The sequence below is a fragment of the Vipera ursinii genome, assembly GCF_947247035.1.
Source record: "Vipera ursinii genome assembly, chromosome: 1".
In the NCBI taxonomy this organism is placed as follows: Eukaryota; Metazoa; Chordata; class Lepidosauria; order Squamata; family Viperidae; genus Vipera; species Vipera ursinii.
The window spans coordinates 356701777-356728753 of record NC_139512.1 but is presented as its reverse complement, the minus strand read 5'-3'; the positions used below and the strand labels follow the sequence as shown (position 1 = coordinate 356728753).

The 26977-nt window shown below is 50.4% G+C and overlaps 1 protein-coding gene across 1 annotated transcript in view; it reads right to left on the bottom strand.

Annotated features, from left to right (window-relative positions):
- Positions 1-26977, bottom strand: part of NCOR1 (nuclear receptor corepressor 1) — a 165251-nt gene that overhangs the window by 43671 nt on the left and 94603 nt on the right. The window contains 10 exon segments of the mRNA XM_083379641.1: positions 749-920; positions 2741-2838; positions 4772-4873; positions 5977-6091; positions 8808-8968; positions 10588-10761; positions 15777-15966; positions 17365-17494; positions 22073-22634; positions 25057-25183. Of these exon segments, the coding sequence (XP_083235767.1) occupies positions 749-920; positions 2741-2838; positions 4772-4873; positions 5977-6091; positions 8808-8968; positions 10588-10761; positions 15777-15966; positions 17365-17494; positions 22073-22634; positions 25057-25183 (1831 nt within the window).

The window sequence follows — 26977 nt, the reverse complement described above, 5'->3', positions numbered from 1 at the left end:
AGGGAGAGGGGAAGAGGGAGGGAGGGGGAGAGGAGAGACAGAAAGAGAGGGAGAGAGAGAGGGGAGAGAGGAAAGGGAGGGGGAGGGAGGGAGAGAGAGGGGGAGAGAGGACAGAGGAAAGAGAGCGAAAGAGAGGGGGAGAGAGGGGGGAGGGAGGGAGAGAGAGAGAGAGCGCAATGGAAAACAATTTCCCTTGGATTCTCTTAAGTTTTCCACGGAAGGCTAGCTCAGGGTTGAACTGAGGGGCCCTGGTGCTCTCTGAGGTTTCTTTCGGGTGTTACATGACCCAACTAGGTAACATCATTGGCGCTAAAAGGGAGTGGGCTTTGCAGAGGGGAGAAGAGGAGGACCGTGGGATGTTTGGTGTTCTCTGAGCTCAGTCGTTTTCTTGTGGACATTTCACGAGCCAACTAGGGAACATCATCAGGGCTACAAAGAAGTGGAGTTTGCAGACAGCAGGAGGAGGAGGAGGAGGAGGAGGAGGAGGAGGAGGGCCTAGTTGGGTCACGAAACGTCTGCAGGAAAACTACCCAGCTCAGAGAGCACCAAGGACCCAATACTCCTCCTCCTCCTCCCTTCTAGCACTGATGATGTTACCTAGTTGGGTCATGAAACGTCGGCAGGAAATCCACCCAGCTCAGAGTGTACCAAGGACCCTTATGGAGCGGGATTTTCCTGGTCCAGCTTCCGTGCTGCATCTCGCCCAAGCAGCACGTGGGGGATTTGAGCCTCCCGACTCGGCACTCACCATCGTAGGTAATGATGTGGCCACTCTTCCCCTCGTAAATGACGTGGCCTTTGGAGGTGGCGACCTCTTCTCGGCTCTTCTCCGGACTGCTGTCCTCTGTGGCCAGACGGGTGATGGTCCCTTTGAGCAGAACATCCGCGGCAATTCCAGACTGGGGCAACGCCGGAGTTCCCTGCAGTGGAAACGCGTTTTAATAACCTTCAAAAAGATTAATTGGAGGGCAAGGGGAAAACCTGCACTGCTGCCTTTCGCAACTGACCGATGGGGAATTTGTCAAAGCCGACGGTTTTTAAGGGGTGATGCAGATGTTTCGGGATCGCACCCGTTGCTGCCGCCACAGCCGTTCTGTTTTTGCTTGCAGGTTTTCTGTACTTTGTTATATTCAACAGTTTTTTCATATTGTTATTCTACTCTACTCTATTGTATTCTAATTTCATTCTATTCTATTCTAATTTCATTCTGGTTGCAGGTTTTTTGTACTTTGTTATATTCTTCAGTTTTTTCATATTGTTATTCTATTGTTATTCTACTCTACTCTACTTTCACTCTATTCTATTTTAATTTCACTCTATTCTATTCTGTTCTATTCTAATTTCATTCTATTCTATTCTATTCTATTCTATTCTATTCTATTCTATTCTATTCTATTCTATTCTATTCTATTCTATTCTATTCTATTCTATTCTTCTTCTATTCTATTCTATTCCAGGGCTTTTCAACCGGTGGTATGTGTACCACTGGTGGTACACGAGCATCTGGCTGGTGGTACGCGGTGTAGCCTTCCTCCCCCCCGCCTCCCCCTCCACTGCCTCCTCTCACCACCACCCCATGCTCTGCTTCTTCCCAGCTCACTTTCTGCTGGAAACCATGCTCTTGGCAGCGGCCTGCAGGAACCCTACAGAGGGCGCGCGCAGGCGCAGAGCGAGGCCCCGCCCTCCCCAGGGACTTGTTGTGCAGCAACCCGATTGACTTCTGATTGGCGCTTCTTCGGGGCACACATGGCCGGGAAGGCGTGTCAGAGTCCCAGCTACCTGTAAGGCGATCGGCCTGCTCCTCCCCCATCGCCCGCCAGCCCCGGGAGAACCTCGCGCGAGTGCCTCGCCGGCCGCCGAACCCTGCCTTTCGATCAGGAGTGACTGTCAAGCCCCGGGCTCGACAATCAACCGAGGAGGGGGGGAAATCCGTGCAGCAACCCGGCTACCTGGCCTGCCAGCCGCTCTTTGCTCCGCCGATCAGCTGGGAGGCTGGGACTCCGGATCTGAGCCACCGACCAGAGGAGAACACCGCTGATCAGCTGGGACTCCGGATCCGATGCTGCTGGCCAGCTGGAAGTCCCGGCGGGCAGCCCTGACACCGCCGAACAGCCGGGAGCACTGGCCACCTTCTCTTTGGGCTGCCAGTCAGTTGGGAGCCCAGGGCTTGACAGCGGCTCCCAGCTGACTGGGGGGCACGAGAGAAGGTTGCAGACGCTCCCGGCTCTTTGGGACTTCCAGCTGGCCGGCGGCGTCCCAGCCTCCCAGCTGATCAGCGGTGTTCTCCTCTGGTCGGCTCAAATCCGGAGTCTCAGCCAGGCTGGAGCCCAGGATCAGCGTTTCTGAGCGTGACTCAGCTGATCCTGGGCTCACTTAGCAAACAGCCTCTTTTCCGCAAGCCAGCCGGACAGGAGCCCGGGATCAGCTGAGTCGCGCTTAGAAATCGCGCTCAGAAACACGGAGTCCGGGCTTCTGCCCGGCTCATTCCTTGTGGAAAAGAGACTGCTTGCTAAGTGAGCCCAGGATCAGCTGAGTCACACTCAAAGGTCGCGCTCAGAAAAAAGTGAGAAATCGGAAGGGGGGGGGGAGACGGACGGAATCCCGGAACGAGTTTTGTCACTTCGCAATGTAAATGTTGGGCTCCGTTGTGGTCGTACGTCGAGGACTACCTGTCAACCCCAGGAAAAGCCACCAAGCCGACGGAAGGATCGGAGGAACGAAGGGCGCCAGGTGGAAATACCTGAGTGATGGAGCCGCGCAAAGCAGGCATCGCTTCCATGGAAAGTTTGCTGGTGGGGGTCCCACGGGTGATGCTCCCTTCCTGTATGGTGGCTGTACCTGCACGGAAGCGGAAGAGAGGAGGAGAAGGGTGATGATGGACATGCAGAGGTAATAAGGCCAGATACAATAGGTAGATGATGATGATGATGATGATGGTGATGGTGATGAGAAGAAGAAGAAGAAGAAGAAGAAGAAGAAGAAGAAGAAGAAGAAGAAGAAGAAGAAGAAGAAGAAGAAGAAGAAGAAGAAGTTGGAAGGGACCTTGGAGGTCATCTAGTCCAGCCCCCTGCTCAGGCAGGAAACCCTGGCCTATAGCATTTCAGACAAATGGCTGTCCAGTCTCTTCTTAAAGACTTCCAGTGTTGGAACATGCACAGCTTCTGGAGGCAGGTTGTTCCACTGGTTAATTGTTCTAACTTTCAGGAAATTCTTCCTTAATTCCAGGTTGCTTCTCTCCTTGATTGGTTTCCATCCGTTGCTTCTCGTCCTGCCTTCTGGTGCTTTGGAGAACAGCTTGACTCCCTCTTCTTTGGGGCAGCCCCTGAGATACTGTAACACTGCAATCATGTCCCCCCTCATCCTTCTCATCATTAAACTACACATACCCAATTCCAGCAACCGTTTCTTGTTTGTTTTAGCCTCCAGTCCCCTGATCCTCTTTGTTGCTCTTCTCTGCACTCTTTCCAGAGTCTCAACATCTCTTTTACATCGTGGTGACCAAAACTAAGTGCCGTATTCCAAGTGTGGCCTTCCCAAGGCTTTGTAAAGTGGTAGCAACCCTTCCTGTGATCTTGATTCCGTCCCTCTCTTAATGCAGCCTAGCACTGTGTTGGCTTTTTTGGCAGTAACGGTATGTGTAGGGACTGCTCAAAGTTACAACAACAGTGCTGAGAAAAATGAGACTTAGGAGTGTTTTTCAATGCTTGCGGCAGCATCCCCGTGATCAGGGGGCTGAAGTTTAGCCGCTTGGCAACAGACTCATATTCATGACGACCAAGCAAAGTCAATGGGGAAGCCAGAGTCACTTAACAAACATGTTACTAATTTAACAAGCACAGTGATTCACTTAACAATGATGGCAAGGGTGGAATGGAATAGAATAGAAAATATGGAATGAATAGAATAGAATAGAATAATAGAATAGAATAGAATAGAATAGAATAGAATAGAATAGAATAGAATAGAATAGAATAGAATAGAATAGAATAGAATAGAATATATGGAATGGAATAGAATAGAATATGGAATGGAATTAGAATAGAATAGAATAGAATAGAATAGAATAGAATAGAATAGAATAGAATAGAATAGAATAGAATAGAATAGAATAGAATAGAATAGAATAGAATAGAATAGAATAGAATAGAATAATGAATGGAATAGAATAATGAATGGAATAGAATAATGAATAGAATAGAATAGAATAGAGTAGAATTCAAAATAGAACAGAACAGAACAGAATAGAAAATAGAATACAGAATGAAATGGAATGGAATGGAATAGAATTCAAAATAGAATAGAATAGAATAATGAAAGATGGAATAGAAAGTAATAGAAATAGAAATAGAATAGAACAGAACAGAACAGAACACAGAATGGAATGGAAAAGGATAAGATGGGATAGGATTGGATTGGATTGTTGGGGGCAAAATGCTGACTCTGTAACCCGCTTAAAGAGGGGCTGTAAGGCACTAGGAAGCGGTATATAAGTCTAAGTGGTATTGCTATTGCTGTCTCTGCATGTCTACTGATGGCTGATTGTCTATTCTCACCCCCTCCAACACTGATAGAGCAAGCCATTCTAACGGAGAGCAAACCTCCCTCTCGCTTCTAGCACTGATGATGTTACCTAGCTGGGTAATGAGACATCTGCAAGAAAACAACCCAGTTCAGAGAGCACCCAGGACCCCACAGAACAGGGTGTACGTAAAGACTGTCTCGTACAACCTCAAGCATGCACATTTTCTTCCCTAATTCAAGCTTGGCTTACCTCGAACAACTCCTTCGTGCTGAGCTCTCACCAACAGGCCTTCGGGCTGTGAATTTTGGCTCCGGGGTGAAAATTCCTCTTGCTTGATGTACGGCAGGGAAGCTGCATAGAAGGCAAGGTGGTGTTTTAAGATGCACGCAACCCACTCCAAACCATTTCACTCCCACGTAGCCTCAGAGCATCCAAGCACACAGGAGTCGGGTCTTGGCTTCCAAACCACAAACCCCAATCCTGAGACTCAGGCCTGGCCAGAAACCCATCTAAAAGCCCTGGTGGCGCCGTGGTTAGAGTGCCGTATTGCAGGCTGACTCTGCCCACTGCCAGGAAGTTCGATCCTGACTGGCTCCAGGTCGACTCAGCCTTCCGTCCTTACGAGGTCGGTAAAATGAGGATGCAGATTGTTAGGGGGCAAATATGCTGACTATAAACTGCTTGGAGAGGGCTGTAAAGCACTATGAAGCGGTATAGAAATCTAAGTGCTATTGCTTGGGAAGGAAGGAAGGAGGGAGGGAGGGAAGGAAGGAAGGAAGGAAGGAAGGAAGGAAGGAAGGAAGGAAGGAAGGAAGGAAGGAAGGAAGGAAGGCCTGGAATTTAGGATGGATGGATAGGAAGGAAGGAAGGAAGACAGGCCTGGAATTTAGGATGGATGGATGGATAGGAAGGAAGGAAGGAAGGAAGGAAGGAAGGAAGGAAGGAAGGAAGGAAGGAAGGAAGGAAGGAAGACAGGCCTGGAATGTAGGATGGATCGATAGGAAGGAAGGAAGGAAGGAAGGAAGGAAGGAAGGAAGGAAGGAAGGAAGGAAGGAAGGAAGGAAGGAAGACAGGCCTGGAATTTAGGATGGATGGATAGGAAGGAAGGAAGGAAGGAAGGAAGGAAGGAAGGAAGGAAGGAAGGAAGGAAGGAAGACAGGCCTGGAATTTAGGATGGATGGATGGATAGGAAGGAAGACAGGCCTGGAATTTAAAATGAATGGGAAGGAAGGAAGGAAGCAAGCTGTGGTGACACAGTAGTTATAAAGCAGCATTGCAGGCTGACTGCCCACTGCCAGGAGTTTGATCATGACCGGATCAAGGTTGACTCAGCCTTCCATCCTTCTGTGGTCAGTAAAATGAGGACCCAGATGGTTGGGGTCAAAATGCTGGCTCTGTAAAACTGCTTAAGAGAAGCCAAGGCCGTGTCCGTCCTGCTATCGTCATTTATTTACCTGACTTGGAATCCTGTTGTCTTGGCAGGCCGAGCGAAATGGAGCCTCCAGGTGGCTTGGCTGGTTCCTGACCGTAAGAGCTCTGGCTGTGGGACAGGTAAGTGCCCGGTGTTCCCTACGGGTGGGAGGAAAAGGGACATCTTAGAGGGGAGAGAATGACGTGGCGGGACAGGGTGAATGTGGGCCGAGAGAGGAATCCCGCAGGTGGACCGGGTCGCAAATGACGCCGGGGAGAGCGCAGGTGTGACGCGCACTTCGTTTCCATGGAGGTGTGCGTGGGCTGCTGGCCAGGTGGGCTGGGAATGCTGCCCGCTAGAAATCCAGCTTGTCCTGAGGACGCCCGTTTTGGTGAAGGCTGTCAATACAAACAGCAATCTGAATTCTCCATGTCTGTCTGCCTATCATCTTCCCTCCCAATCTAATATATCCATATTTATGTCCGTCATCTGTCTACTGTATCTATCATCCATCTATCCATCCATCATCTCTCTCTCTCTCTCTCTGTCAGTCTATATTGATGCTACCATCTATTTAATGACTGGGGGTGTGTCTTTGTTTCCTGGCAGTTTGAACAATTAACCAGTGGAACCACCTGCCTCCAGAAGCGGTGAAGGCTCCAACACTGGAAGATTTTAAGAAGAGACTGGACAGCCTTTTGATCTGAAATGGTCAAGGGCAGGGGTAGGCAACTTCGGCTCTTTTATGACTCATGGACTTCAACTCCCAGAATTCCTGAGCCAGCCAAGCTGACTCAGGAATTCTGGGAGTGGAAGTCCATGAGTCATAAAAGAGCCGAGGTTGCCTACCCCTGGTATAGGGTTTCCTGCCTGAGCAGGGGGTCTGGACTAGATCAGGGCTTTTCAACCTTTTCACCCACTGTGCCCCTTTTAGGATATGGCAACATCCGAGGACCACCAGTCGCCTAGCAAGGGGTCAAAAACTTGATGACCAAAATAAAAGGAAAAAAGTGATGAAGTGCAGGTAGTCCTCGACTTACAACAGTTCGCTTAGTGACTGTTCGAAGTTACAATGGCCCTGAAAAAAGTGACCCCCAGGACACAGCCGAGCAAGACACCTGCCTGCCCGCCCGGCGGTGCTCTTCCTCCTGTCCGAGGTTTTCATGGTTGGGAGCATTTCTGTTGAGGATTGGCAGCGGGGGTGGGGTGGGGGGTGTTTGGTTTTTATCCCCCCCCCTCGGTCTGCTGGGTGGTTGCAGCAGGTTTTGGTCACTTCACATGACCCTGGGACACTGTGACCGTCATAAATATGAATCCGTTGCCAAGCATCTGAGTGTAAATCACAAGACCCTGGAGATGCTGCAACATTCCAGCTGATCGGCGCTTCTTCTGGGCTCAGAAGCGCCAGGATCGGTGCTGAGCTCCAGCTGGATCCTGGCGCTGATCCTGGCGCTTCCGCTGAGCCACAACAGCCCTGCAGCTCCAGCCGTCTCTCGCTCAGGCTTGTGTGGTGCTGCCACCAGTTCAGCTCCTTCCCCTCCCCTGTTACCACTTTTCTAGGATGGTCGTGTACCACCTGCCAGATGCCAATGTACCACGGGTGGTACCTGTACCACTGGTTGAAAACCCCTGGACTAGATGACCTCCAAGGTCCCTTCCAACATCGTCATCATCATCATCACTATCATCAGTATTATTATTGATCGTGGCACAGTCAGCCAGATGTTCAGACTGCTTTTCTTGGAAGGAAATGGCTGTGTGTGGCCTTTGGGGGGGCGGGGAATTGTGCGGCCTTGCAAAGGGGCCACAGCGGCCTGATCGGTTGGGTGAACTGGGACACAGATCAGGGTGCCCAAGGGGCACGTAACAGAATAATAGAGTTGGAAGGGACCTTGGAGGTCATCTACTCCTGCTCAGGCAGGAAACCCTATACCATTTCGGAGAAAGGGCTGTCCAGTCTCTTCTTAAAAATCTTCCAGTGTTGGAGCGTTCACCGCTTCTGGAGGCAGGTTGTTTAATAATAATAATAATAATAATAATAATAATAATAATAATAATAATAATAATAATAATAATAATAATAATAATAAAAATAAAAAAAATAAAAAGTTGGAAGGGACCTTGGAGGTCATCTAGTCCAACCTCCTGCTCAGGCAGGAAACCTTATACCATTTCAGACAAATGGCTGTCCAGTCTCTTCTTAAAAACTTCCAGCATTTACACCTTCTGGAGGCAGGTTGTTCCACTGGTTAATTGTCCTCACTGTCAGGAAGTTTCTCCTTAGTTCCAGGTTGCTTCTCTCCTTGATGAGTTTCCATCCGTTGCTTCTTTTCCTGCCTTCAGGAGCTTTGGAGAAGAGCTTGACTCCCTCTTCTTTGGGGCAGCCCCTGAGATACTGGAAGGCTGCTATCGTGTCCCCCCTCGTCCTTCTCTTCGTTAAACTAGACCAGGGGTGTCAAACTCAATTTCATTGAGGGCCGCATCAGCATTGGGGTTGCCCTCAGGGGGCCGGGTGGGTATGGCCTGGGTGGGCGTGGCCTACTGGGTGGGCGTGGCTAGAGTGTGTATGGCCTACTGGGTGGGCGTGGCCAGCTCTACATCGTTGGCATCAAGGGTGCCTATGGGGGCCTGGGCAGGAGTGGGACAGATCTGGGGGTCTCTGGCAGGAGGAGGGTCTCTGGGCCAGGGCCAAGGCAACGGGGGGCCGTTCCCTCACTCTTTCCAGGATGGCTTCGCGGGCTGCATGAAACCACTTCGCGGGCCGGATCCGGCCCCCGGGCCTTCTGTTTGACATGTCTGAACTAGACAATCTAGAATGGTGATTAAGTCAAGGACTTGAGCGTCTGTAACCGAGAGGCCTTTGTTTCTGCTTACTTGTGAAATGGAGCCTCCCAGGATGAAGGAGGGCTTCTCTGAAGGCACCACCGTCTTGGAGGAGGGAATCAGGGGTGGGGGCGGCCGGGTGGGCCGGGTGGGTGGGGGCCGGACCCCTTCGGGGAGATTCGTGATGACCTGATGGGGAGCTGGCTGGAGGACTGGGGAGAGAGTTTAAAAAAAAAACAACAACATAGGATAAATGTTATCGACAAAAGCTCAGTGGGGTCCTTGCTGCTCTCTGAGCTGGGCGGTGTTCTTGCAGACGTTTCAGGACCCAGCTGGGGAACATCATCAGTGCTAGGAGGGAATGGGGTGTAAAGAGAAGAGGAGGAGGAGGAGGAGGAGGAGAGGAGGAGGAGGGGGAGGAGGAGGAGGAAGAGAAGAATAAGAGGAGGAGGAGGAAGAGGAGAACTGTGGGGTCTCTCTGAGCTCAGACGTTTCCTTGGAGACGTTTCATGGCCCAACTAGGGAACATCATCAGTGCTAGAAGGAAGGAGGGGTTTATGCAGAGGAGGAAAAGAGGGAGTGAAGAGGAGGAGGAAAGGGAGGAGGAGGAGGAGGAGGAGGGCTGTGTGTGGGCTCCTTGGTGCTCTCTGAGCTTGGGTGGTTTTCTTGCAGACGTTTCAGGACCCAGCAACATCATCAGTGCTAGGAGGGAATGGGGTGTGAAGAGAAGAGGAGGAGGAGGAGGAGGAGGAGGAGGAGGAGGAGGAAGAGAAGAATAAGAGGAGGAGGAGGAGGAGGAGGATTGGTGGGTCCTTGGTGATCTCTGAGCTTGGTAGTTTCCTTGCAGATATTTCATGACCCAGCTAGGTAACATCAGCGCTAGAAGGAAGTGGGGTGTGCAGAGAAGAGGAGGAAGAGATGGAAGAGGGAGAGGAGAAAGAGAAGGAAGAAGAAGAAGAAGAAGAAGAAGAAGAAGAAGAAGAAGAAGAAGAAGAAGAAGAAGAAGAAGAAGAAGAAGAAGGAAGAAGAAGAAGAAGAAGAAGAAGAAGAAGAAGAAGAAGAAGAAGAAGAAGAAGAAGAAGAAGAAGAAGAAGAAGAAGAAGAAGGAGAAGAGGAGGAAGAAGATTGGTGAGTAGTTGCTCTCTGAGCTTGGTAGTTTCCTTGCAGAAGTTTCAGGACCTGGATAGGTAACATCCTCAGTCCTGGAAGGGAGAAAGGTTTGTGGAGGGGAGGAGGGGGAGAAGAGGAGGAGGAGGAGGATTGTGGGGTCCCTGGTGCTCTCTGAGCTGGGGGGGGGTTTCTTGCAGACGTTTCATAACCCAACTAGGGAACATCATCAGTGCTAGGAGGGAAGTAGGGGATTGCTCCCTGTTGATATGCAGTGGCTAATCAAGGAACTTACCAAGAAGAAAAAGACGCTCTAATAAATACAGACACAGCAAAAGCGACTTGTATAAAAACAGTGAACGACACTCACCCACCCCTTTCGAGCACTGATGATGTTTCCTAGTTGGGTCATGAAACGTCTGCAAGAAAACCACCCAGCTCAGAGAGCACCAAGGACCCCACAGTCCATCTCCTCCTCCTCCTCCTCCTCTCTTCTAGCACTGTTGACATTCCGTAGTTGGGTCATGAAACATCTGCAAGGAAACCCCCCCCCCAGCTCGGAGAGCACCAAGGACCCCACAGTCCTCTTCATCCTCTCTGCAAACCCTTCTAGGCCTGATGGTCAAACATCTGCAAGAAAACCGCCCAGCTCAGAGGGCACCCAGGACCCCAAACGGCAAGTTCCCCGTTGCAGCCAAGGGAAGGGACCGGGTGCGAGAGTTACCTGGTGGGACACTGTAGCGGGTGGCGTTCATCTCCGGCTGGGGAGAAGCCTTGTTCATCTCCCGGGGAGAGAGGCGATAGGGGGATCCCGCGCGGGCTGCTGCGTTTTGCATCTGGGCTTCCTGATCCATGGCCCGCTTTACTTCGGAGTAAGGCATGTAGGCCACGGTCTTCGCTGGGGAGAGGAAAGGAACTGCGTCCGTTAAGCGAGGGACATCAGGCAGAGAGAGAATCTCTCTCCGCAATACGTTTTTTTTTTTTTTACATTTTATTATTTCAATTGAATTCACCACCTTAACATACAAAGTCCAAAAAAAGAGAGAGAGAGAAAGATAAAAAATACAACCAAACTAAACCAAGATATTTTAAAAAGTGTAAAAGGAAACTACAAAAATCCAACAACACCCCACAGTTAGTCCTCGGCTTACGACCAAAATTTCCGTTGCTAAGTGAGATCCTATTGTTTAAGTGGGTTTTGCCTCGTTTTACAATCTTTCTTTTCCACAACTGTTACGTGAATCACTGCAGTTGTTAAGTGAACCAGGCAGTCGTTAAGCGAATCTGGCTTCCTTCACTGACTTTGCTGGTCGGAAGCCACCTGGGAAGGTGAGAGAGAGAGAGAGAGATGGAAAGAGAAAGAGAGAGAGAGATGGATATAGAGATGTGAGAGAAAGAGAAAGAAAGAGAGATGAAGAGAGAAAGAGATGTAGAGATGTATGTGTGAGAGAGAAAGAGAGAGAGAGATGGAGAAATATAGAGATGTGTGTGTGAGAGAGAAAGAGAGATGGAGAGAGATATGGAGAAATATAGATAAAAGGGAAATGTGTGTGTCTGTGTGTGTGAGAGAGAGACATGGAGAGAGATGGAGATATAGGTAAATAGAGGGAGATGTGTGTGTGAGAGAGAGAGAGAGAAAGAGAGAGAGAGATGGAGAAATATAGATAAAGGGAAATGTGTGTGTGTGTGTGAGAGAGAGAGAGACATGCAGAGAGATGGAGATATAGGTAAATAGAGGGAGATGTGTGTGTGTGTGTGTGTGTGTGAGAGAGAGAGAGAGAGAGAGAGAGAGAGAAAGAGAGAGATGGAGAGAGAGATGGAGAAATATAGATAAAAGGGAAATGTGTGTGTCTGTGTGTGTGAGAGAGAGACATGGAGAGAGATGGAGATATAGGTAAATAGAGGGAGATGTGTGTGTGTGTGAGAGAGAGAGAGAGAAAGAGAGAGAGAGATGGAGAAATATAGATAAAGGGAAATGTGTGTGTGTGTGTGAGAGAGAGAGAGACATGCAGAGAGATGGAGATATAGGTAAATAGAGGGAGATGTGTGTGTGTGTGTGTGTGAGAGAGAGAGAGAGATAGAGAGAAAGAGAGAGATGGAGAGAGAGATGGAGAAATATAGATAAAAGGGAAATGTGTGTGTCTGTGTGTGAGAGAGAGACATGGAGAGAGATGGAGATATAGGTAAATAGAGGGAGATGTGTGTGTGTGAGAGAGAGATGGAGGAAGAGAGAGAGATGGAGAGATATAGATAAAAGAGGGATATATTGTTTGTGTATGTGAGAGAGAGACATGGAAAAAGAGAGATAGGGAGATATAGATAAATAGAGGGAGATGTGTGTGTGTGTGTGTGAGAGAGAGAGAGAGAGAGAGAGAGATGGAGACAGAGATGGAGAAATATAGATAAAAGGGAAATGTGTGTGTCTGTGTGAGAGAGAGAGAGACATGGAAAGAGATGGAGATATAGGTAAATAGAGGGAGATGTGTGTGTGTGAGAGAGAGAGATGGAGGAAGAGAGAGAGATGGAGAGATATAGATAAAAGAGGGATATAGTGTTTGTGAGAGAGAGAGAGAGAGAGAGAGATGGAGAAAGAGAGATAGGGAGATATAGATAGAGGGAGATGTGTGTGTGTGTGTGTGTGTGTGTGAGAGAGAGAGAGAGATAAATAGAGGGAGATGATAGAGGTAGACAGAAAGATGGAGAGACATATGGGAAGGGGGGGGAGAGAGGAAATTTATACAGTAGTCCTTGACTTATGACCACAATTGAGCCCAAAATTTCTGTTACAAAGTGAGACATTTGTTCAGTGAGTTCTCTCCCTATTTTACCACCTTTCTCGCAGCACCTTAAAATACAAAGTAAAAAAAAGGCGATTAAAAAAAATACATCGAAACTAAACAAGGTATTTAAAAAATGCACACAGCAAAAAAAAAAACCCGAAACCAAACCGAACACCCCACACTTAGTCCTCAACTTTACGACCACATCTGAGCCCAACGTTTCTGTTGCTAAGCAAGAGAGTCGTTAAGGCAGTTATGCCCCATTTTACGGCCTTTCTTTACAACCAGTTTCATAAATGCACGCCAGGGGCCAGGTACTTGACTGCTTCAAAACGTGTCGAATTGGGTGCCCGGCACGCTTTGAAGCAGGAAGTTTTTTCTCCCGGGAAGAACTTTCCGGCATCAGCTGCCTCGTGATTCGCTATTTCTTCCGACTGTTACATGGTTTTCCCAGTACCCGTCGGTTTTAGTATTGGTTGCGTCATCCGGAACGAATTATCGACAAACACCAAGGTACCACTATTTCTGAATTTTGATTATGACTCCCAAAGATGCCGCCACGGTAATTAAGTGTGAAAATAGGTCCTGAGTCATTTTTCCCCCCAGTGCCGTTGTAACTTTAAAGCAGGGGTCTTCCAACGTGGCCCTTTTAGGACTTGTGGACTTCAACTCCCAGAATTCCTCAGCCAGGATGCTTTAAGACAAGGGTCTTCAAACGTGGCCCTGTTAGGACTTGTGGACTTCAACTCCCAGAATCCCTCAGCCAGGATGCTTTAAGACAGGGGTCTTCCAACTTGGCCCTTTGATGACTTGTGGACTTCAACTCCCAGAATCCCTCAGCCAGGATGCTTTAAGACAGGGGTCTTCCAACGTGGCCCTTTTAGGACTGGTGGACTTCAACTCCCAGAATCCCTCAGCCAGGATGCTTTAAGACAGGGGTCTTCCAACGTGGCCCTTTTAGGACTTGTGGACTTCAACTCCCAGAATTCCTCAGCCAGGATGCTTTAAGACAGGGGTCTTCCAACGTGGCCCTTTTAGGACTTGTGGACTTCAACTCCCAGAATTCCTTAGCCAGGATGCTTTAAGACAAGGGTCTTCAAACGTGGCCCTTTTAGGACTTGTGGACTTCAACTCCCAGAATCCCTCAGCCAGGATGCTTTAAGACAGGGGTCTTCCAACTTGGCCCTTTGATGACTTGTGGACTTCAACTCCCAGAATTCCTCAGCCAGGATGCTTTAAGACAGGGGTCTTCCAACTTGGCCCTTTGATGACTTGTGGACTTCAACTCCCAGAATTCCTCAGCCAGGATGCTTCAAGACAGGGGTCTTCCAACTTGCCCCTTTGATGACTTGTGGACTTCAACTCCCAGAATTCCTCAGCCAGGATGCTTTAAGAGAGGGGTCTTCCAACTTGGCCCTTTGATGACTTGTGGACTTCAACTCCCAGAATTCCTCAGCCAGGATGCTTTAAGAGAGGGGTCTTCCAACTTGGCCCTTTTAGGACTTGTGGACCTCAACTCCCAGAATTCCTCAGCCAGGATGCTTTAAGACAGGGGTCTTCCAACTTGCCCCTTTGATGACTTGTGGACTTCAACTCCCAGAATTCCTCAGCCAGGATGCTTTAAGAGAGGGGTCTTCCAACTTGGCCCTTTTAGGACTTGTGGACCTCAACTCCCAGAATTCCTCAGCCAGGAATGCTGGCTGAGGAATTATGGGAGTTGAAGTCCACGAGTCATCAAAGGGCCAAGTTGGAAGACCCCCTGCTTTAAACCTTCACTAAATGACCGTTGTCATGACTACCTGTAATAAAATTCTGACTGGCAGGCAACCACGGGCACAAAGAAGAAATGGCCGTGCTACCCTCCATTTACGACAGGGGCTTCGATGCCCGATTCCAAACATGGTTTAAGGATCCTGCTGGCACGGAGCCAGCCTAGTTCTATTTTTAGAACAGCTTCGTTCCTCGCTGGGCTCCTGGGTTTTGGCCGTCACGCAAGGCCGACTGGCCTTTGCTGGCACGTGCCCTCGGCCTGCCCGGGTTCCCATGATCCCCCGTGAAACTTATCGCCTGTTTTTCCACTTGGCGTCAAACAGCTGGGAAGACTGCAAATCAAATTTTCAGCACTGTCTCCATCTCGCTTCAGGGATTGGATCGATGCCCGGGCCAAGAGTGAGCAGTGGGGATTTGGGGGAGGAGAGGGGAAGTCCGTGAGAGAAATGTGCTGGACCATGTACTCAGGAAACGGGACCCCTGGCATTCCCTGCATGGCTGGTTCTGGGAATTCTGGGGGTTGAAGTTCACCCCTCTTAAAGCAGGCTGGCTGGGGAATTCTGGGAGTGGAAGTCCAACTGTCTTAAAGCATGCTGGCTGGGGAATTCTGGAAGTCCAACCGTCTTAAAGCAGGCTGGCTGGGGAATTCTGGGAGTGGAAATCTACCCATCGTAGAGCCTGCTGGCTGGGGAATTCTGGGAGTGGAAGTCCAGCCATCTTAAAGCAGGCTGGCTGGGGGATTCTGGGAGTGGACGTCCACCCATCTTAGAGCCTGCTGGCTGGGGAATTCTGGGAGTGGAAGTCCAGCCATCTTAAAGCAGGCTGGCTGGGGGATTCTGGGAGTGGAAGTGCACCCCTCTTAAAGCATACCGGCTGGGGAATTCTGGGAGTGGAAGTCTACCCCTCTTAAAGCATTCTGGCTGGGGAATTCTGGGAGTGGAAGTCTACCCCTCTTAAAGCATGATGGCTGGGGAATTCTGGGAGTGGAAGTCCACCCCTCTTAAAGCATGACAGCTGGGGAATTCTGGGAATTGAACTCCACCCCTCTTAAAGCATGATGGCTGGGGGATTCTGGGAGTGGAAGTCCAGCCCTCTTAAAGCAGGCAGGCTGAGTAATTCTGGGAATGGAAGTCTACCCCTCTTAAAGCCTGCTGGATGGGGGATTCTGGGAGTGAAAGTCCACTTACCATAAATTTATCAAGTGCCTTCGCTATTTCTTGACATGCTCCCAAACCCTGATTTTATGCTTCACACACAGAGAGAGAGATGGGAGAGTCAGCCCCTGACTCGTAGACTCAGCCAGGATCAGCGCAAAGCAGTTTCCCACAATGGCCTCCGATGGGGGGGGGGCTCCTTCACCTACCATCCCACTCGAAGTTCGGGCTCTTTGAAGAGCCGCAGGGACTGGAGGACCTCCGAAATTCCACCTCCATCTGCTCTTGTCTCTGGCGCTGCTGTTCTTCCAGGACGCTGGACTTGTGCATCGCCTTGATGTGCTGATGAAGGAGGGTGTAGCCGCTGGTGGGGAAGCCGGGGATGATGGGCAGCCGTTCCTGGATGATGACCGGGGACAAACACAATCGATAAATGCTTAAGGAAAGGTAAATTCTCAACTTACAGCAGGGGTCTTCCAACTTGGCCCTTTTATGACTTGTGGACTTCAACTCCCAGCATTCCTCAGCCGACATGAGGGCACTATGGACCCTTCATGACTTGTGGACTTCAACTCCCAGCATTCCTCAACCGACATGAGGGAACTATGGCCCCTTCATGAGTTGTGGACTTCAACTCCCAGCATTCCTCAGCCAACATGAGGGAACTATGGCCCCTTCATGACTTGTGGACTTCAACTCCCAGCATTCCTCAGCCAACATGAGGGAACTATGGCCCTTTTATGACTGGTGGACTTCAACTCCCAGAATTCCTCAGCCAACATGAGGGAACTATGGCCCCTTCATGACTGGTGGACTTCAACTCCCAGAATTCCTCAGCCAACATGAGGGAACTATGGCCCCTTCATGACTTGTGGACTTCAACTCCCAGCATTCCTCAGCCGACATGAGGGAACTATGGCCCCTTCATGACTTGTGGACTTCAACTCCCAGCATTCCTCAGCCGACATGAGGGAACTATGGCCCCTTCATGACTTGCAGACTTCAACTTCCAGAATTCCTCAGCCAGCGTGCCTGGCTGAGGAATTCTGGGAGCTGAAGTCCACAGGTCATAAAAGGGCCAATTTGGAAGACTCCTGACTTACAGCCACAATTGGGACAACCATCTCCATTTTAAACAAGGCAGTTGTTGAGTGGGCCCCACCCAATTTTGTGATCTTTTCTGCTACAGTCACAAAATGAATCACTTAAGTGGATCGAGGGGTCATTAAGTGAATTCGGCTCCCTCTACTGGCTTTCCTTTTCGGAGGTTGGCTGGGAAGGTAGCCAGTGGTGATCATGGGACCCCGAGATGCTGCAGTTGTCATAAATCTGAACCCCAAGTGCCCAAATTTTGATCCTGGGACCTTGGGGATTATGCAACGGTTTGAGGACTGATTATCAGACACGTTTTTCAATGAGGATGCAACTTTGAATGGTTGCTAAGCGAAAGGTTGTAAATCAAGGACTACTGGTATATTGTCATGGAAAATCAGACATGCTGGCTGGGGAATTCTTGGAGCGGAAGTCCACCCCACTTAAAGCAGGCTGGCTGGGGGATTCTGGGAGTGGAAGCCCACCCCTCTTGAAGCAGGCTGGCTGGGGAATTCTGGGAGTGGAAACCCACCCCTCTTAAAGCAGGCTGGCTGGGGGATTCTGGGAGTGGAAGTCCGCCCTACTTAAAGCATGCTGGCTGGGGGATTCTGGTAGCGGAAGCCCACCCCTCTTTAATTTGCCAAGGCTGTAGTTTTTCTAGGCTTAGATAGGGGAAGGTACATGTCCCATCTGCCCAGCACTTGCCATTGGTGGTATAACAGCTGCCCGGTGCTGAAGCTGCTGTAGATCCATCGGCCCTTGTTTAATCGCAGAGGACATCATCAGGGGTCCGGTGGGATTTAAAAGGGAAGGCTTGGAGTCCATGGTAAAGATCCTGGAGGAAGAAAAACACCCTCAGAAATATTCTATAGAAAGAGGAAACGAAATATTCTATAAAGGGGAAACTAGCGCTGATGTTGTTCCCTAGCTGGGTCACGAGACGTCGGCAAGAGAACAACCGAACTCGGAGAGCACCAAGGACCCCACAGTCCTCCCTCTCCTCTTTACGACCGTCGCGGCATCCCCGTGGTCACGCGGTCAAAATTCGGACGCTTGGCAACTGACTCATATTTACGACGGGCGCAATCCCCTTTTGTGACCTTCTGACAAGCAAAGTCCATTGCTTGTGGGGGGGTGGGGGAGGCAGCCAGATCCACTTAACCACCTTGTGACCAATTTAACAGCTGCAGCGATTCACTTAACAACTGTGCCAAGGAGAGGGAGCAGAACGGGGCAAGACTCATGGTCGAATAACCCTCTCGCTTAGCGACAGACGTTTTGGGCTCAGCTGTGGTTGTTAAGTCAAGGATTGCCTTTGTGTGGTCGGCGTGACTGTGGTTGCCAGGAGGGGTGTGTGTGTGTGTGGGTGGGGAGGGAGGGAGGGGAGTAATCGGGTCTTGCACTGGGCTTTTATTTCTGTAAGCCGCCCAGAATCAACGTGAGTTAGGCAGCCAGATCAATTTTTAAAAAATAAATAAATCCAATTTGCAAACAAGGCAGAAAACGGAGGAGGTGGCTGGGTGGTTTTTTCCTAGGCTCCTCTGCTTTTTTTTTTTTTTTAAAAAAGATTGCCTTTTGTGGGTCACGGAGTACACAAGCCCACGTGGCAGCCACCCAAGCGACACGAACGTCTCTGTTCTGGACAGCTGAGTGGGAAACGGACTGGCGCTTAAGACTTTTGCAGGAAAGGGAGCTTCCCCTTGCGAAGCTGGAGAGAGAGAAAAAGAAAGAGAGAGAGAGAGAGAGAGAGAGAGGAGGAAAAGAAAAGAGAAAGAGAGAGGGAAGAGAAAGAGAGAGAAGAAAAAGAAAGAGAGAGGGGGGAAGAGAAAGAGAGAGGGAAGAGAGAGAGAGGAGGAAAAGAAAAGAGAAAGAGAGAGGGAAGAGAAAGAAGAAAAAGAAAGAGAGAGAGGGGGGGAGAGAGAAAGAGTGAAAGACCAAGAGGGGGGGAAGAGAAAAAGAGAGGGGGAAGAAAAAGAAGAAAAGAGAGAGAGAGCAAGGGGGGGGAAGAGAAAGAAGAAAAGAGAGAGAGAGAGCAAGGGGGGGAAGAGAAAGAAGAGAGACCATATTTGTAAAGACCCTTTTCCAAAATACACACACACACACACACACACACACACACACACACACACACACAAAACACAAGGAGAGATTGAAAAAAAAGGTGGGGGAAACTCAGTAACTTGATCGCTGACATTGAGCACTGGCTTCAGCCCTGATCCTTCCCTGGAGCGCTTCCAAGGCCACAGGAAACTTTCCATTACACACCGCCCTGGTTTTGTGCGCTGTGGTGGCCCCCCCACTCGAACGCTGCGAGGGAGGGGAGGGAGGGCAGGATGGAACCGGAAGTAGCAGAGGGCCACTCAGCGGTCCTACCCAGGCAAGGGTGAGGCAAACCCGTTCAGAGGATCTGGAGGACTAACAGAACAGAATAACAGACTCGGAAGGGAAACTGGAGGTCACCTAGTCCAGCCCCCTGCTCAGGCAGGAGACCCTATACCATGTCAATCCATCAGAATAGAGCTGGAAGGGACCTCGGAGGCCTTCTACTCCAGGGCTTTTCAACCAGCGGTACGGGTACCACCTGTGGTACATTGGCACCTGGCACTTGTGGTACACGACCATCCTAGACAAGTGGTAGCAGAGGAGGATGAATCAGCTGAACCAGTGGCAGCACCGCCCAAGCCTGAGCGAGAGGCGGCTGGAGCTGCAGGGCTGTCAGGGCTGAGCGGAAGCACCAGGATCAGCGCTAGGATCCAGCTGGAGCTCGGCACCGATCCTGGGACTTCTGCTGAGCCCAGAAGAAGCGCCGATCAGCTGGAATGTTGCAGCATCTCCAGGGTCTTGTGATTTACATTCAGATGCTGGGCAACCGATTCATATTTATGACGGTCACAGTGTCCCAGGGTCATGTGAAGGGACCAAAACCTGCTGCAACCACCCAGCAGACGTGGGGGGGGGGAATAAAAACCAAACGCTACCCCACCCCACCCCGCTGCCAATCCTCAACAGAAATGCTCACAATGAAAATCTCGGACAGGAGGAAGAGCGCTACCGGGCGGGCAGGCAGGTGTCTTGCTTGTCTGTGGCTTGGGGGGCGCTTTTTTCAGTGCCATGGTAACTTCAAACAGTCACTAAGCAAACTGTTGTAAATCGAGGACTACCTGTACTTCATCACTTTTTTCCTTTTTTGGGGTCATTAAGTTTTTAACCCCTTGCTAGGCGACTGGTGGTACTCGGATGTTGCCATCTCCTAAAAGTGGCACAATGGGTGAAAAGGCTGAAAAGCCCTGATCTAGTCCAACCTCCCCTGCCAAAGCAGAAGATCCTAAGAATACCACGCAGGTCGTCCTCAACTTATACCCACTCGTTTAGCGGCCGTTCGAAGTTGCAACGGCCCTGAAAAAAAAAACGGTCCTCAACGTACGCCCCCCAATTTATGCCCCAAATTTCCACAGCTGTTGTACGTTTGGCCCCATTCGATGAACCTTTCTCGCCCCAATTGTTAAAGAGAATCGCTGCGGTTGTTAAGTTAGCCACATGGCAGTTAAGTGAGTCTGGACACTTCACCAATGGACTTTGCTTGTGCGAAGGTCACAAAAGGGGATCACAGGACCCGGGGGACACAGCAACTGTCCTAAATATGAGGCAGTTGCCAAGCACCCGAATTTTTGATTATGTGTCCTTGGGAATGTTACAACGGGCGGTAAGTGTGAAAAAGGGCCATCGGTCACTTTTTCCCAGGACCGTTGTAACTTTGGTCACTAAAGGAGTTGTTGTAAGTCAAGGACTAACTGTATTTCTTTACAGAATTTCAGGAACTGGGTAGACATCGGTCAGCCAGAGTAGAGATAGGTGAGGGTGGAGGTCCGTTCTCTGGTGGGTTGGTTTCCGAACGTTTCGTTACCAGGCTAGAGTTCAGGGCAGGGATCCCCAACCTTAGCAACTTTGAAGACCTGTGGACTTCAACTCCCAGAATTCCCCAGCCAGCATGGCTGGCTGGGGAATTCTGGGAGTTGAAGTCCACAGGTCTTCAAGTTGCCACAGTTGGGGATCCCTGCTTTACGGAGTGTCGGTGTTCTTCTGTTCATAAGGGCTTCAGGTGTGGGTGTGTCAAGCGAGGGTCTTGTGACAACGGTTCAGGGGTGAGTCATCGGTGAGAGTCTGGTGATGGGCCTTGTGATGGGGTGGTGTGAGGGTGATTGGGAGGCGATGTGCTGATTGGGGGGACTGCGCGGGACAGCTGAGGGTCGGTGCCATCTCTGGTTACCTGTGCGGTTGACTTGGATTCTGAGGGGTTGGTGGGCTGGTGGTTAGGTCAACCAGTTCTACGTGAGACAAACATCTCGTCCGTCAAAAAACAGGATCCACCAACACCGGCTGGCCGTCAAACGGCACGACCCCAAATCCGTAATCTCTACCCACGCCGACAACGAACAGCACCGGTTCAATTGGTGCGACACTAAAATCATCGGCCAGGCTACCCCCGGCCACACTCGTGAGTTCATTGAAGCCTGGCACTCCTCAAGCCATTCCAGCGACGGACACACTGACCTACAACCAGCCTACGAACCCCTCAGAATCCAAATCGACCGCACAGCCAGCCAGAGACAGCACCGAGCCTCAACCATCCCGCGCCATCCCCCACTCCCACCACTGTCCGGCGCCATCCCCCACTCCTGCCACCATCTGGCGCAATCCCCCACTCCCGCCACCATCTGGCCCCATCCCCCACTCCTGCCACCATCCCACGCCATCCCCCACGCCTGCCACCATCCCACGCCATCCCCAACTCTCGCCGCTGTCTCATGCCATCTCCCACTCCCGTCGCCGTTCCATGCCATCCCCCACTCCTGCCACCGTCTGGCGCCCTCCCCCACTCCCACCACCGTCCCACGCCATCCCCCACTCCCGCCACCCTCTGGTGCCATCCCCCAGTCCCGCCGCCGCCCCACGCCATCCCCCACTCCTGCCACTGTCCCGCGCCATCCCCCACTCCTGCTGCCGTCCCGTGCAATCCCCCACCCGCCACCGTCCCATGCAATCCACCACTCCCACCAGCACTTCCCCTCCCAATGACCCTGATCTGATGTAACTTCCCCATCAGACCCATCACAACCCTCTCACTAATGACTCACAACTGACCCATCACCAGACCCTCAGTCGACACAGCCACCCCGGAAGCCCTTATAAGCAGTCGAACACCGACATCGACATCCCCTAAGATCCATTGAAGATGTTACCTAGAAAACGTTCAGAAACCAACCCGCAGGCTCCGAGAACCGATCTCCCCCACCCCTCATCCTATCCCTGAGCTACAGATATTCTCCACTATTGCAAAAAACAGATAGGTGAGGTTTTTTTTGGAGGGGAGAAAATGGAGACCAATTGACCCGTGTTGGGCCTTGGGCCTCACCTCTGCCTCTCGGGCTCCCCGTCCACTTCTTCGTCAGCGCTGCAAGTGGCGCTTGAGTCATTGTCGTTGTCTGAGCTGGGCTCCATCCTCTGAGCGCCGGGCTGGTGGGTCAAGCTAAAATCCTCCCCGTCCGGCTCCGGCTTCTCCTTCGGCCCGTCCTCGTCCCTCTCCTTGACCTCGTTCTCTACCTTGACTTGAATGTCCAAGGGGGGTTTGGTGTCTACCTCGATGGGCTCCACTTTGGTGCTGGCCGCCAGGTTGAGGACGGGCTTGGTGTCCACCATGGAGATCCTGCTCTCCGTCTCCATCAGTTCCTCCACTTCGGACTTGGCTTCGATTTTCACCTGCAGCTCGGCCACTTCGCTCTCGGCCGGCTTCGCTCCCTGGCTTGCCGAGGGAGGGGAGGCGCTGGGGGCCGGCTTCACGGCAGAGTCCTGCTCAGCCGCCGCCTCGCTGGTCATCCGGGAAGAGCTGCTGTCCAAAGGGGCATCCTCCGAAGGTTTGGAAGTCTCCGTCGGAGAAGGAGATGGGGCGCTTTCCGTATCGGAGCTGTTTTCGGCCCCTGGAAAGGCATGAAGTTGACCGTTAAGCACAGGAAAGAATAACAGAGCAAGCTGAGAATATTTGAACATAACAAACTGTCACACAATAACAAGAGCTGGAAGGGACCTCAGAGAACTTCTAGTCCAACCCCCTGGTCAAGCAGGAGATTCTATACCAGTGACGGCGAACCTTTTAGAGACCGAGTGCCCAAACTGCAACCCAAAACCCACTTCTTTATCGCAAAGTGCCAACATGGCAATTTTAACCTGTATACTGAGATTTTAGTTTAGGGAAAAAAAACTCATACATTTAACATCTTTTGTCTTACAAGAAAAACACAATAACAAAGCTTTCAATGATACAAACAACTTTTTATTGAAAGGTAAAAGTTTGCCTTTGGCATGCTTTGGAACAATTAATGTGATTTTTTTGCATTTGTACGCGTGCTGGTATTTTGTCTAAGCTTGGCTCATACTTTGTAAGTTTGAGAGCAACACGTGTAGCACTCAGGTCTGTTAAGTCTGTTTCTGGTGTCAGATTTGATATAATTCAAAGCTGAAAACAGCGCATTCGCTCCGGAGGCTTGTTTTGGCTAGGAAGGGGCTTGAGAAATGGCTTTTGCCCGTGAAAAATTAGCCAAAGAACGAGGCGTGCATGCCCACAGAGAGGGCTCCAAGTGCCCCCTCTGGCAAGTGTGCCATAGGTTTGCCACCACTAGTCTATACCATTTCAGATAGATGGCTGTCCATTCTTTAAAAAAAACAACTTCCAGTAACGAAGCACCTATAACTTTCTGGAGGCAAGGAGTTCCACTGGTTAATTGTCCTCACCGTTAGGGTGTTTCTCCTTAATTCCAGGTTGCTTCTCTCCTTGGTCAGTTTCCATCTGTTGTTTCTTGTCCTGCCTTCAAATGGTTTGGAGGATAAGTTGACCCCACCTCTTCTTTGTGGTAGCCCGTCAAATGCTGGAAGACTGCCATCATATCACTCCTAATCCTTCTTTTCTCTACTGGCCATACCCAAAGATGGGGGTCAAGCTATTCTCCAGAGCATGAAGGCCGGACAAGAAGCAACGGATGGAAACTGATCAAGGAGAGAAGCAACCTGGAACTAAGGAGAAACTTCCCAACAGTGAGGACAATTAACCAGTGGAACAGCTTGCCTTTAGAAGTTGTGGATGCTCCATCACTGGAGGTTTTCAAGAAGAGACTGGACAGCCATTTGTCTGAAATGGTATAGTGTTTCCTGCCTGATTTCAGAAGTCAATCACATCCCCAAGATTAATGTTGGTCCCTTTTATGGAGAAAATAATCGAGGTAAAGGTAAAGGTAAAGGTTCTCCTGCACATGCGTGCTAATTGTTTCCAACTCTAGGGGCCGGTGCTCATCTCCGTTTCAAAGCCAAAGAGCCAGCGCTTGTCCAAGGACATCTCCGTGGTCATGTGGCCGGCATGACTAGACGCCAAAGGCGCACGGAACGCTGTTACCTTCCCACCGGAGTGGTCCCTATTTTCCTACTTGCATTTTTACGTGCTTTTGAACTGCTAGGTTGGCAGGAGCTGGGACGAGTAACAGGCGCTCACTCTGCTACGCGGCACTCGGGATTCCACCCGCCAAACTGCCGACCTTCTGATCGACAAGCTCAGCGTCCTAACCCACTGAGCCACCGCGTCAAGGAGAGACCCAATCTAGAAGCAATGAGAGATTCCCTGATGTTGAGAACAATCAACCAGTGGAACAGCTTGTCTCCGGAAATTGTGGGGGCTCCATCACTGGAGGTTTTTATGAAGAGACCGGACAGCCACTTGTCTGGAATGCTATGGGGTCTCCTGTGAGCAGGGGGGGTGGACTAGAAGACCTCCAAGGTCCCTTCCAGCTCTATTCTGATGGATTGTAATGAGTGTAGCGCCCCTACCCATCCTGCTCAAGTGGACCAAGCAAACTGCTGACCCTCCCTTTCAAAATTATCCAGCACCACCGACCTCCCAAGGCCACCGGGCACCCTCGCAAAGCAGACCGTGCTCGGGCTCTGAACACCCTTGGCCTGTCTAGACCAGGGGTCCTCAACCCCCAAGTCGTGGACCGGCGCCGGACCACGGCAGGCCGGAAACCAGTCCAGGCAAACAAGGGGGATGCAGGCAGAACATGAAACCATGCCCCCCCTCCGCTCTGTGGAAAATCCTCTCCAAGTGGAATTGGTCCCTGGTGCACAAAAGGTTGTGGGGCCGATGTTCTAGACCAGGGATCCCCAACCACCGGTCCATGGACCAGTACCGGGCTATGGCATGCCAGCAACTGGTCCGCACAAAGAAGGGAAGCCCCATCCACGGGATGCAGGCAGTACACAAAAGCACACCCCCTCCGGTCTGCAGAGAAAAACCTGCCTTTACGGAACCGGTCCCTGGTGAGGCCCAAAGGTTGGGGACCTCTGTTCTAGACCCACCTTCGCTGTCTTCGGGGTTCTCCTCCTCGTTGGAGGCCTCAATGTCCTCGTCTTCCTGCGCGGAGACAGTGGACGCCACACTCTCGCACTGTGAAACCTCCCGCTCCTCGCGCGGCCTTCGAGAAGTCTAGAAAGGAAGGGAGACCGTGTTAACTTCTGCCCACGCAGGTCGTCCTCGACTCACGGCCGCAGTGGAGCTAACAAAACGTCTTTCGCTAAGGAAGAGAGACACTTCTTGAGCGACGTCCCTCCCATTTTTATGAGCTTTCTTGCCACGGTTGTTAAGTGAATCACAGCAGCTGTCAAGTTAGTAACCCGGCTGTTAAGTGGATCTGGCTCCTCTCGTTGACTTTGCTCGCCGGAAGGTCGCAAAAGGGGACACTGCAGGACGCTGCGACAGTCATAAATAGGAGTCAGTTGCCAAGCGTCTGAAGTTGGATCATGTGTCTGTGGTGATGCTGCAATGGTCCTAAGACACATTTTTTTCAGTGCCGTTAACTTTGAATGGTCGCTAAAGGAATGGTTGTAAAGTGGAGGACGACCTGCACATAGCTGAAATCCTCCAGTTTATATCTTAATAGAAAAGTCGTCAAGTGGTCTTGTTTGTTAAGAAAGCCATCGCGGGATTATGACTGCCGCCGTAGTTAAATGAAATACTGCAGTTGTTAAAAGTTAGTAACCGGGTCATTAAGCGACTCTGGCTTCCCCATTAATTTGGCTTGTCAGAAGGTCGCAAAAGGGGGATCGCCCGACCCCGGGAACACGGCAACCGTCAGAGATACGAGCCAGTATCCCAATTTTTCATTGCGTGACCGTGGGTATATTCTGCAATGGCCGTAAAGGTGAAAAACGGTTTTAAGTCCCCTTTTTCCCCCAGGGCTGTCGTAAGTTCAAACGGTCCCTAAATGAATGGCTCTAGGCCGAGGACTAACTGTAGCAGGGGAGGAAGCAGGGGAGGAGTCAAGAGAGGAATCAGCCTGGAATCCTTACATTGCCACAAGCGGTCTAAGTCTCTTGAATTCTATCGACTCTTCTCTAGCACCAATTTAGTGCAGACTGGGAGTTGACTAGATTCCCGTTGAGAGGCATGAGTGATCAATCAGTTTAACTGAAACTTAAATGCGCCGGCCGTCTTTGTTTTAATAGAATAACAACTTTATTCTCCCTTTAAATGTGCACTAATCGGCATGCATTGGAATCAAATTTTGTTGCATGCTGCTCTCAAAGGGTCACCACCTTCCGTATACGCTACATAAATAGGCCAAAGCTAAATAAATAAATACAGATTTTTGCATAGTCTGGATCCTCGGCTTTAGCCCAAAGGGGGTGGATTGGATGGCTTGCCCCCACTAATAATCTTAAACCAGCAATCTGGGGTCTCCCGTAGGGGTTGGGGTAACAATGTCCAGGATAGGCGTCCTTTGGGCCCCGTTAGCTGGGAAATCTCATCCTGTAGGAATTGGGAGATATGCCATATCTGGCACAATGCCAGGCTTCTGGACTGTCTTCCCCTCCTAAGGTTAGGTTGGCACTCAGCCCTGTGGGCTTTTGGGAGGTCTTAAAGACTTGGTGATATGCCTGGGTCTGGGGTCCCAAGTGAAGGAGGAGTCCCATTTCCTGGTTATGCTAACATTTACGGATTATAATAATGGTTGGGCACTGTTAAGTATTCCATTTGTCTTTTTCTGTTGTGATTTTAATTGGCTTTAATTGAGATGGATGGTTGTTTTGAGATGGATGGCCATAAAAATTGGATGGATGGATGGATGGATGAATTAATGGAAGAACGCGTGGATGGAAAATGAATGAATGCACAGATGAACGATGATTGAATTAATAATGGATGGATGGATGATGAAATAATGGATGGATAAATATTGAATGGATGGATAACGAATGAATGGATAATGAGTGGGTTGAT